This window comes from Anolis sagrei, chromosome 2 (genome assembly GCF_037176765.1).
Source record: "Anolis sagrei isolate rAnoSag1 chromosome 2, rAnoSag1.mat, whole genome shotgun sequence".
NCBI classification, from domain to species: domain Eukaryota; kingdom Metazoa; phylum Chordata; class Lepidosauria; order Squamata; family Dactyloidae; genus Anolis; species Anolis sagrei.
The window spans coordinates 61,526,096-61,538,363 of record NC_090022.1 but is presented as its reverse complement, the minus strand read 5'-3'; the positions used below and the strand labels follow the sequence as shown (position 1 = coordinate 61,538,363).

Below are 12,268 nucleotides of genomic sequence, written 5' to 3'. Positions count from 1 at the left end.
ATATAATGAGTAAATTCGCCCTCAATTCACTAGACAAGCCTGCCTCTCTCATACACTCTCTTGCTGTCTGCCTCATGGTTGCCTTTAATTTGAATTTTTAAAAGAAAGGATAGAACTGTTATTAAAACAAGATCCTAAACACATTGAGCAGATTATTATTATTAAAAGCTATTCCTAAACACATTCAGCAGATTTCACTGGAGAAGAAACAATGTGGAAAATAATTTTTGAAGGCTACAACTCCAAAATGCTAGTTAAGGGATTCTGGGAGAGGTAGTCTTAAACAAAAAACCCTTTCCCAAATGCTGCAGGATCAATCCTCTAAGATTATCATAAGCCTCGGGAGCCCCCGGTGGCGCAGTGGGTTAAACCCCTGTGCCGGCAGGACTGAAGACCGACAGGTCGCAGGTTCGAATCCGGGGAGAGGTGGATGAGCTCCCTCTGTCAGTTCCAGCTCTCCAAGCGGGGGCATGAGAGAAGCCTTGCACAAGGATGATAAAAACATCAAATCATCTGGGCGTCCCCTGGGCAACGTCCTTGCAGACGGCCAATTCTCTCACACCAGAAGCGACTTGCAGTTTCTCAAGTCGCTCCTGACACACACACACAAAAATCATAAGCCTCCTTACCCATGGTATATCTACACCAGTGGTTCTCAACCTGTGGGTCCCCAGGTGTTTTGGCCTCCAACTCCCAGGAATCCCAGCCAGTTTACCAGCTGTTAGGCTTTCTGGGAGTTGAAGTCCAAAAACATCTGGGGACCCCAGGTTGAGAACCACTGATCTACACTATCGAATTAATTCATTTTGACATTGCTTTAACTCTCATGTTTTAAGGATATGGAATCTTGGGTTTTGTAGTTTGGTAAGGCACCAGCACTCCTTGGCAGTGAAGACTAAACACCTGGTAAAATAACAACTCCCATGATTTCAAAATATTGAGCCAAGGGAGTTAAAATGGTGTCAAACTGCATTAATTCTACAATGTAGATGTACCCAGAGTTTCCTAGACAGTACTAACTACTTCAACTTAGCACCTACAAAAGAGTGGAAATTGGGGGGAAATAACTATCTATTTGCTCTTCCAGGAGTTCAGAAGAGTTACCTAATGTTGCTGCCTTTCATGCTGTTTCAGCTAAAATGATATGCCAGGAACTAAATCTATTGATTTTAGTTTTATCACAGTCACCACAGAAGAAGGGGGTGCTTACCAAATCAACAGAAGTGAGATAATATATACATTGAGACTAATACACTGCCAGAACCAAATACTCACACATTATGAGGAGAGGAGAGAGAATAGTCCATCTATGACTCATCTTTGCTACCTGCAGTGTGTTTATTAGAATAATACTACGTTGAAATCAAAGAAGATTTTCCTTTCTATGCTGAGAAATAACATACTGTGAAAGGTAGAACCTGAGGAATACTAATATTCCTTCTTTCAGATACAGCTCCACAATTGCAGATGCTGCAAACCTTATGCCTTCCTTGTCTTTAATTGTGTGTTCAAGGTTAACTAGAGACCCTACTGCCACAATGATATGAAAGCAGCTTGTGAACTCTCATTAGGAGGGAACACATTGGCCACCACAACCCAAAACTATGCTCAAAGCTGTCTAGGGAAGTGGAATCAATTCAAATGCAAAATCAGAGATGACTATGTGCTGCCACTGCCTATATATCCCCATTAAGTATGGTCATAAGTTTTGGGCATTTCATCTATACTGGACCATTTCCCCTAGACCTCTATTAGGTCAATGAAAATGGCATTTCTTTCAGCCTTAGACAGTATATTAGTTACATTTTTTGTTGTTTATTCATTCTTTTGCTTCCGACTCTTTGTGACCTCAAGGACCAACCCACGCCAGAGCTCCCTGTCTGTTGCTGCCACCCCCAGCTCCTTCAACGTAAAACCAGTCACTTCAAGGATAACATCCATCCATCTTATCCTTGGTCGATCTCACTTCCTCTTCCCTTCCATTTTCCCCAGCATCATTCTCTTCTCCAAGCTTCCCTGTCTTCCCATTATGTGGCCAAAGTACTTCATCTTTGCCTCTAATATCCTTCCCTCCACTGAGCAGTTAGGCTTTATTTCCTGGAGTATGGACTGGTTGGATCTTCTTGCAGTCCAAGGCACTCTCGGATTTTCCTCCAACACCACAGTTCAAAAGTGTCTATCTTCCTTCACTCAGCCTTCCTTACGGTTCAGCTCTCGCATCCATACGTTACTATAGGGAATACCATTACTTTAACTATGTGGATCCTCGCTGCCAGTGTGATGTCTCTACTCTTCACTATTTCATTGAGATTTCTCTCCTCCCAAGAAGTAAACGTCTTCTAATTTCCTGGCTGCAGTCTGCATCTGCAGTAATTTTTGCACCTAGAAATATAAAGTCTGTCACTGCCTCCATGTTTTCCCCCCTCTATTTGCCAGTTATCAATCAGTCAGTTTGCCATAATCTTTGTTTTTTGATGTTTAACTGCAACTCAGCTTTTGGACTTCCTCCTTTCACCTTGGTTATAAGGCTCCTCGGCTCCTCCTCGCTTTCAGCCATCAAAGTGGTATCATCTGCATATCTTATTACATTGGTTACTACTATATCCTAGCAATTGGATATACAGGAGTTACACACAGCAACTGGATAGTACAAATCAGTTTCATTTGGATGTAAGCTTAAATCATTGGGGATTTAAGCGTCCCACTTTCACAGACCCATCTGGTGAAGACATGGGGAGAAATTCCCTCCCATGGGAGGTACTGGCTGGCCCCTTCTCTGCTCTTTAAGGTGGCAGGTAAATACCTTTCTATTTGATGATTAATTGCTTGTGCAGATGGATGTTAATATGGAAGATGGACTGTATTTCTTTCCACTGTTTTTAAATAATTTTATACATTTCAAAATGTATAAAATGAACTACCTCGTTCAATTACTTTATCTTGTTTTAGTCTTTGTTGTAAGCAGATGCTGAGAGAAAGGCAAGATGAACTGATACCATAGATGACTGGATAGGTTGGTGGGTAGGCAAGCAGGCAGGCAGTTATATTCAATATGGACAAAGTATGGCTTTGGAACTGATGCAGGGCCCTTCCACACAGCCATATAACCCAGAATATCAAGGCAGAAAATCCCACAATATCTGCTTTGAACTGGGTTATCTGAGTCCACACTGCAATATATTCCAGTTCAGAGCAGATAATGTGGGATTTAATTCACCTGTGTGGAAGGGGCCATATATTCCTAAAGTTGATTTTGCACTCCCCAATATCCCTAGACCACAATTTTTCTGGCAAAAATTGAATCCCTTCGGGGAGAGAGGGCAGGTTATAAATAAAGTATTATTATTATGTTATTAAAAAGGAAGGGCAAACTTCCAGGGAATACTATCCACCTTTTACTTAGGCCCCATAGTCTCCTCCAGCATTAAACATTTTTAAAACCATGTTTTTCAAAAACAGATGTGAACTTCTGGTCATTCCTAGTTTTGTTTAGGGAGGTGTTCTGTGAGGAGGGGTTGGTATTTAAGACAATCTCTATGATCCTCAGAGGACTAAAGACAGAAAATTGTCATATAACCCCCTTGCAGCTATGCCTGAGGCATTAGTATTTAATTGAACATCACAATTGATCTAAGACCTTCAGGGGACTGACAGTGCAATCTCTTCAAGACATTAGAGTGCTCTAAAGTCTAAGCCCTCTGACACTTCCAAAGCCCTTCTGGGCTTCTGCCAATAAGAGTATTATGATGCTCTTCATCCATTTGTCTCCTCTATACATGGAAATAATCTAGACCACTTTCAAGATTGCCCCAATGTTCCTCTATGGCAGGATGTGTGATTAACAGCCGATAAATTACTGGATCTCAAATAACTACAGCAGGGATGGGCAGCGTACAGCTTATACGTCTATCACTCATATAAACCCAGGCAGCATGGCCAATGGCCACAGATATTGGGAACTGTAGTCCAAAGTATCTAAAAATACTCTTGCCCATAACCACTTCTCCAGATTTTCCTAAAAACATTAAACAGTTTGGAAATGTGAGTTGTGTATTTAAATATAACTGCAGTCAGAGATGGAGAACTAGTTGCAGCTGGAAATCAAATGTCAATAATAAACCTTTCACATACACATATGTGAATGAACACTACATTTGTCTTTGTGAGAAATATTAAAAGAGACAGAAATCTGAACCATGAAAATACATGATATCCTTCCTCATAGAAAGGAAATTAGCTGCAGTACTTGACTCTGTAATCATTTCAGAGAACATATAGATTCTAAATAGTCTTTGATATTGATTCTGTTGGAGACATACAGCAAGAACTCAAAGAACAAGGAACGCTAAAAGACAGGCATATCTTCTCCTGGGCAAATCCACCATCTTAATCCTAAATCCATCTTTTGTTACTCATAAAATGAGCCTAAATATTTGTTTGAAAACCAAAAGCTACAAGATTTCAATAGCACCCTATTGGTGTGCAAATACAGCTGCAACAGATACTAATAAACATTGGGTTGTCAGATCCTTCTTTGGGTGTTTCCAAGAAAGAGCACACAGGACGTTTCATTTCGTTCCAGAAAGGAGGCAAGTCACAGCATAGGAAGAGTCTGCTCTCTAACAGAATGATGGGGAAAAGCTGTCAACACTCCAACTTACTTAGAATTTTCCTGCTTGGCAAGTTATTATACAGTTGTTCAGCATTGATCTGCAAAGCACGGTAGAATTCTTGACACGGTTTGTCACCTTTCTTCTGCAAGTGGGCTATAAGGTTTGACAACCGGCTGTGAAGGGAAGCTTTGGGACTTCGGAACTACAAAAGAGAAAGGCTCTGATTAGGGAGAACGAAAGGGACAACGTTCACTGTGGCAAGCATGACGTTAAGGCAAGTTTTGTCTCATTTCTATGGCATGTAAAAAAAAAAAGAGTATAAAGTTAACTTTGTAGTTTTTTGAATGTCTGTACAACATGACAGGAAGTTGTTGCCAAAGGAGAATTAAAAAGAGATTTTCCAATGCCTAATAGACATCAGTATACAAACTTCAGAAAAAACAAGCAGCAGTGTTCAGTGCTTAAAAGCATGAATTAATAAATTACATACAGTATGACCTCCATATCCATGGAATCAATACCCACAGTTTCACTTTATTGTTGTTGTTATTAACTGCCATCCAGTTGACTTTGACTCATGGTGACCCTACGAATAAGAGACATGCATGTCCCCCTATCATTAGGTCTTGCAGACTCAGGGCCATGGCTTCCTTGATTGAGTATATTCATCTGTAATGCAGTCTTCTTCTTTTCCTTCTGCTTTTTACCTTAATAAGATGAAAATCAATAGGAATAAGGTAGACTGTACTACTGCGCATTATTAGGTTGCCTTCGACAATACACTGAGGATTATTGTTTCAGTCATATCTTCTTTAAAAAAAATGTTCTTTCTAGGTATTTTGTATGTCATCCAGCAAAAATCAGCCACATGTTGATCTAGTGTCTACATCCAAGGAAGTTTCTAGAAAAAATGAAATGCAAAGATACAGAATGGGGGACGTCTGGCTCGATAGCAGTATGTGTGAAAAAGATCTTGTAGTCCTCATGGACAACAAGTTAAACATGAGCCAACAATGTCATGCAGCAGCTAAAAAGCCAATGAGATTTTGGTCTTCATAAATAGTAGTCTAGTGTCTAGATTCAGGGTAGTCATGCTACCCCTCTATTCTGCCTTGGTTAGACCACACCTGGAATATTGTGTCCAGTTCTGGGCACCACATTTGAAGAGAGATATTGACAATCTGGAATGTGTCCAGAGGAGGGCGACTAAAATGATCAAGGGTCTGAAGAACAAGTCCTTATGAGGAGCGGCTTAAAGAGCTGGGCATGTTTAGCCTGAAGAAGAGAAGGCTGAAAGGAGACATTATAGCCATGTATAAATATGTGAGAGGAAGTCATAGGGAGGAGGGAGCAAGTTTTTTTTTCTACTGCCCTGGAGACTAGGACGCGGAACAATGGCTTCAAATTACAAGAAAGGAGATTCTACCTGAACATTAGGAAGAACTTCCTGACAGTGAGAGCTTTTCAGCAGTGGAACTCTCTGCCCTGGAGTATGGTTGAGGTTCCTTCTTTGGAGGTTTTTAAACAGAGGCTGGATGACCATCTGTCGGGGGTGCTTTGAATGCAATTTTCCTGCTTCTTGGCAGGGGGTTGGACTGGATGGCCCATGAGGTCTCTTTCAACTCTATGATTTTAACACAGTTGTACTAAATGACATAGAAATGCTGGAGAAGTTTTCTTTATGGATGTTGTCTAGGTCATTCAGTGTAATTCTTAGATATCCTTCCACTGGAAGTCACACATATCAATAAGTGGGTTCACATTTCCATGATAATTCCAGGAGATATCTCCCATGGATATGGCGATCATAGTGTGGATATATGTGTATTCAGACTTTAAACTCAATACTCTAGGGAAGGGGAAGATGTAGTCCAGATGTTGCCAGATTGCAAATCCCTTTAATTCTAGAACATGAAACCGTGGATATGACCAAACACCATTAAATTATCTCCCTTCCAGACCCAGCATACCATAGAGCTACATTTGAGAGGTATCTCACCAAATTCATATAGAAACCATCCCCCCCCCCCACCACCACCACCACCACCACCACAAGGCATGGGTAAGAGATACCATGGATAAGGGTTCATTCTTTTAACTACCTTTTCAGCTTCTTTATTAGTGAGAATTTGGGGGTAAACTCTGTTTAGCTGAAGGATGATTTTGTCAACCAGCTGTTCACTCAGTCTGTTGTTGCTTGTTAGAAAAAATGTGTCTTGCTGTAAACGATCACAGTACGTCTGATCTACAAGAACAGAGCATTTTTTTTAAAAAAAAAAACTGGTTATCACAAAGCACAGCTCATAGTAAATACTAAATAATTCAATTTCAATAATGAATGATTCACACTCGGATGTGATAATGACACAATTCAGACATAACCTGACAAAGCCTTATATGAAGGAACCCTTACTATGGTTGACACTCGTGAAATATGTAATATATAATCATTCAGAAATGAACACATATGAAAATTTATACAGCAAATGCCATATGTTCATAGTACTATGCAAACACAACCACTTCCCTTTAAGACAGATTTCTAGTTGAACTTAGAAGTCCCTGGTCATCATCTGACATTCTTAACTCTATTACAGTAGACATTATCTTCACACTGAGAAGATGCAAAGTAGTATCTTAAATTTGATGGCTGGCGGGAGATCTAAAATGGCTCAGTCTTTTCAATAATGTATTACACTAAGTATCTCATAAACTGTGAGCAGGCTTTATCTATTAATTTCAGAGTAGGAGTCTGACAGAGCTTGACCTTTCCTAAGCCTGAGATTAGAATCATGGATAGGAAGCATATAGTCTCTGGGCCACACAAAGCCCTAAGCAAAACAAATTCACAAAAATACTAATTCCCTTGTTTTCCCCTTCTTTTTCTCTCTCTTCCTAAAGACAATTGCAGCCCAAGGGATTGAGTTCTCATCTGAAATAAAGTGTGCCCCACCCATACCATATTTCAGCAAAACAAAACAAAAATTATTTTAGAAAATGGAAATTGCTTCTCACTGCAATTTTGGAGAAATGAAGCCCCTCAAACTTGCATGTATACATGCACCACTTTAGGCAGAAACACATGGGAAGGGGGTACACCAGCGTGTTCTCTTGATTCTCCCCAACTCCCCTTTTTTGGTCAGATACAACACAGGCTAAGTTACCATGCCCTAAGAGATTACAAAACAATTAATAAAGCTTAGATAAAGCAAATATGCTTCTCAGGGCCTAATTCTTGTTCTTCAAATAGAAGCAATGGAGGTGGTAAAGATCATAGTGGGTGGGAAAGAAATAAAATGTTACTCCATTCCTTCCTGCCACCTGTCTGATGTTTAAATAAGAAAAAATAGATATGACTGCTTTAGCCCACAGCCTAGAACATACTATGCATGCTTAGAAGAAGACTCATTAAAAAAGAACCAACATCAAAAATAGAATTTATGGACTACATTTAATTGTTAGTCCCAGCAGAGCAGACCCATTGATAAGTGAGGCTTGTAAATGCAACATTAGCTAAGTGCAGGTGATCTAAACTTCTACAGTATTTTATTTGAAATGCAGGATGGGAGGCAGCTGGCTTGACAACATTACATATGAAAGGGGTTTCTTCCAACTCTATGATTCCAGGCTGGAATGAATTGGCTACAGCAGTATTTCTCAACCTTCCTAATGCCGCAACCCCATAATACAGTTCCTCATGTTGTGGTGACCCCCAACCATAAAAATATTTTCATTGCTATTTCATAATTGTAATTTTGCTACTGTTATGAATCAGATATTTATGAATGTAAATATCTGATATGCAGAATGTATTTTCATTCACTGGACCGAATTTGGCACAAATACCCGACACGCCCAAATTTGAATAGTGGTGGGGTTGGGGGAGTGATGGATTTTGTCATTTGGAAGTTGTAGTTGCTGGGATTTATAGTTCACCTACAATCAAAGAGCATTCTGAACTCCACCAACAATGGAATTGAACCACACTTGGCACATGGAACTCCCATGACCAACAGAAAAATAGATGTAGGTGTTGTAGTTCACCTACATCTAGAGAGCACAGTGGACTCAACAATGATGGATCTGGACCAAACTTGGCACGAATACTCAATATGCCCAAATGTGAATACTGGCTGAGTTTGGGGGAAATTGACCTTGACATTTGGGAGTTGTAGTTGCTGGGATTTATAGTTCACCTACAATCAAAGAGCATTCTGAACCCCACCAATGATAGAATTGGACCAAACTTCCCACACAGAATCCCCATGACTTCTGACACCCCTCGCAACTCCCCCAGGGGTCTTGGCCCCCAGGTTGAGAAACGCTGGGTTACAGAGAAGTCTAGATAGAACTAATGGAGATAATAATAATAATTTAATAGATTAAACATAATATTAAATATTTGACAAGTTATATCAGAACACAGATAGTTGAAATTCTCTCTAAATGCTTTAGAAGAAAGGGATGGTGTTACTTAGCTCTAGAATGTCACTATTGGTAATAACTGGGTCCCCAAGGGTGCCACAATACAAAAAGCTCTCTTTCACATCCCACCAACAGACCTCAAACCTTTGCCTGTAGCTTTAAACAATTCTTCCTCTGTGCATGAGGCAGGGCATTGTGAGCAAGCATACAGATACGGAGTTGTTTGTTCTGCTCCATAGTCACACAAGGTGGAGGACTGGGAAGTTGATTATCACTGACTAGTACAGGCATCTTCAAACTGTGGTCTACCCATGATTGGTCCTCTAGCTCCTAGAATCCCTGACCACTGAATAAGCTAGCTAGGGTTTCTGGGAGTTGGAGGCCAAAACAGCTGGAAGGTCACAGTTTGAGGATGCCTGGACATGTGTGATGAAATTCTCCCTGTTCTGTTAGATTTTAGGACACAAAGCAATATTAAGCAATACTAAGTACATGCATTGTGAATGAAGCACATTTGAATGCTTAAATTATGTATCTGCCTTCAAATCCAAACAATTGAAAGAGAAACTGCTAAGCAAGCCAGCCTAAGAACACTCAAATTGTACTTTTAATGCTGCATAAGCAAACATGGGATCATTTTCTAATTAGCACTTCAAAATCCAGACATTTCTGCAGTAATAAGATGTGGGAAGAAAGTTTAGCTTTTAAGATTTCATTTTCTTCTCATTCTATGTTTTTACTTTTTAATAATATGATTTTCAATAGGTCCAAAGAAGTATTCACAAAAAAAATACCCTCCCTCGATAATTACAATAAGTGAGTCATTCCTATTAAAATGAAAAGGGCTATCTCTTGACATTGCACAAGTTTTGCAACATCATAGAGTCGACTGGGTTTCCTCTAGGGCCTAGACTCTTACCATTCATCCCATAAAATTAAGGTTTCTAATGGCAAGCAATGCATTGTCTCCAATTGTTTTAGTGCAAATTAATAAAATTAATGTACTTTGTTGTACATATCATTCTTTCCTGGCTGAGATGTTATATGATCTTGTTCTTGTCAGCATATGGTGAGAAAGAAAGGCTCAGTATTCAGGAGGTCAGGTCAAATGTCACACTTTGAAAGAATAATTAAGAATGGATGGCCAATGGATAAGACAAAATCAGCAACAAGACTCAGAGAAGCAGGCAGCTCATATGTTCTCTAACTCTAAAATCAGGACAGTAAATAAAGAGTAACATTAAAAAAAAGCCAGGGGAATTCCAGATATGAAACAATCAGGGTCACCTAACACCTCCTAACAAAGGATTCCCCCAGGCAGGAAGCATTCAGTCTTTGAAGCTACAAGGACTTTCAATGCTAATCAAGGTGGTCAATTGCAACATTCACACCAGCCTCAAGCAAACAAGAGTTCTTTCTCCCATCCTAGACATTCCACAGATATATAAACTTCACTTGCCTAGTTTCCAATTGACATCATAACTTCTGAGGATGCCTGCCATAGATGTGCGTGAAATGTCAGGAGAGAATGCTTCTGGAACATGGCCATACAGGCCAGAAATCTCACAGAAACCCAGTAATTCCAGCCATGAAAGTCTTCAACAACAGGATTGCAACTGTTTTGTGCAAGACATTTTCTATAACTACATGTCGGTTGTAAGTGTATATTAGAAATCTCTTTCCTCTCCTGGTTTTTTTTCGTACAGTTCAACCTTGACTAGACGTTGTTTTGAACAGAAATGCACATTTCTCCTCTTTACAGTGTAAAGCATCCAGCACAGACTGGCAAACTCAGGAACAGCTGATGGGACTCCACCCTTCCAGAATTTCCCAATAATATATTTAAATATCTTTGACATAATCAGCATGTTAATAGCATGCCCTTGCATAAAAGTCACCCCTAAGAAGTCACACATATTATGTGACAGAGCACAAGTCAGATTCATATAACTTCTCAAGATGAGTGGCAGTTATTGAGATCTTCTTTTAGATAGCAAATCCCTCACGACATATTCCAGAGTTCTTTTGAAGTTCTCAGACTTTGTATCTGAATGTGCTATTTATACACATGGGTCAAAGCATTCTTGGATGTGTGGAACTTAATGGAGGATAAAGTTTTCAATGCTTACAAACCATCATGGCTGTATATTATTTTCAGGGGCAGAGAAAGCAAGCCACTGAATATTAACTGTGGATAAATAAGGGCAGGAAGATCTTCCCAAGTCAAACCTGTGAATTTTTAATTGGTTACCACACAAATAAAATGTTGTGCCAAGTGCCTTTGGTTTAACCCTGGGATTCTAAAACTTAAAACCAAGGGCATATTGGTCACCCAGACTGTTGGGAGGCCAAATGATAGTTTGGAAAAAATGAATGAATTCCTAAGCATACTGCACATATCTTATTTGTAGTGCAAAAAAACCCCATGAAAGTATAATACAATATTTAAAATGAAGAACAATTTTAACCAATAGAAACTTACCAGTACTTCGATGGGAAGTGTGGGTCTGCTTTTGGCTGATGAGATAGTCAAGTTAATTAGGATTGTTGTGGCGTCTTATGCCTTCAAGTCATTTCAGACTTAGGGTCACCCAAAATCTAAAGTTTAGGGTAGGGGCCAGGTAAATGATCTTGGAGGGCATCATCCAGATTCTATGGCCTTAATTTGGGGACCCCTGGTTTGAGCTAAAATCCATTTCAAAATGCTTAAGTAGTTCAAAAGTTATTTAGATCCAGTCCTAAAGCTCTAGGACAGTGGTTCCCAACCTTTTTTAAAAACTAGGGACCACTTTGGCCAGGGATCACTTGACCTGGAACCACTCTCCAACTAAAGAGTTTCAAATCAGTTTTTGGTCAACTTTAGATTTGATTTGGTTATTGGGGGTGCTGATTCAGAAAACTGCATTGGATAGACCACATCAGCTCTAGTTTCTGATACAAAACATATGCCATTATCTGTAGGCATGAACAATAGTCGCTATCTGCTTGCCCACAGAAAACCATATTTAATCATCTAGAACAGATGTAGTCTATTCAATGCAATTTTCTGAATCAGCACCTCATATAAGCCCAGGAACAAAATTAAAACCAAGACATCAAGATTTTTTTTTTGGGTTGGCCTGTGCTATTATCCATGGATTTTACTTATGCTCATGTAAAAAGAGAGAGAGAAGGGGATGGGACTGAGGTTGAAGAAAAATACAAAAAGTGGAGCGCAAGACTCCATAAAC

General features: G+C 39.6%; 1 protein-coding gene across 3 annotated transcripts in view; it reads right to left on the bottom strand.

Moving 5' to 3' along the window:
• CARD19 (caspase recruitment domain family member 19) overlaps positions 1-12,268 on the bottom strand; it is a 46,741-nt gene that overhangs the window by 12,696 nt on the left and 21,777 nt on the right. For all 3 annotated transcript variants that reach the window (XM_060766023.2, XM_060766021.2, XM_060766022.2), the window contains exons 2-3: positions 6,716-6,858; positions 4,662-4,815 (exon numbers count right to left, since the gene is read on the bottom strand). In XM_060766023.2, coding sequence (XP_060622006.2) covers positions 4,662-4,815; positions 6,716-6,858 — 297 coding nt within the window. The remainder of the gene's footprint in view (positions 1-4,661; positions 4,816-6,715; positions 6,859-12,268) is intronic.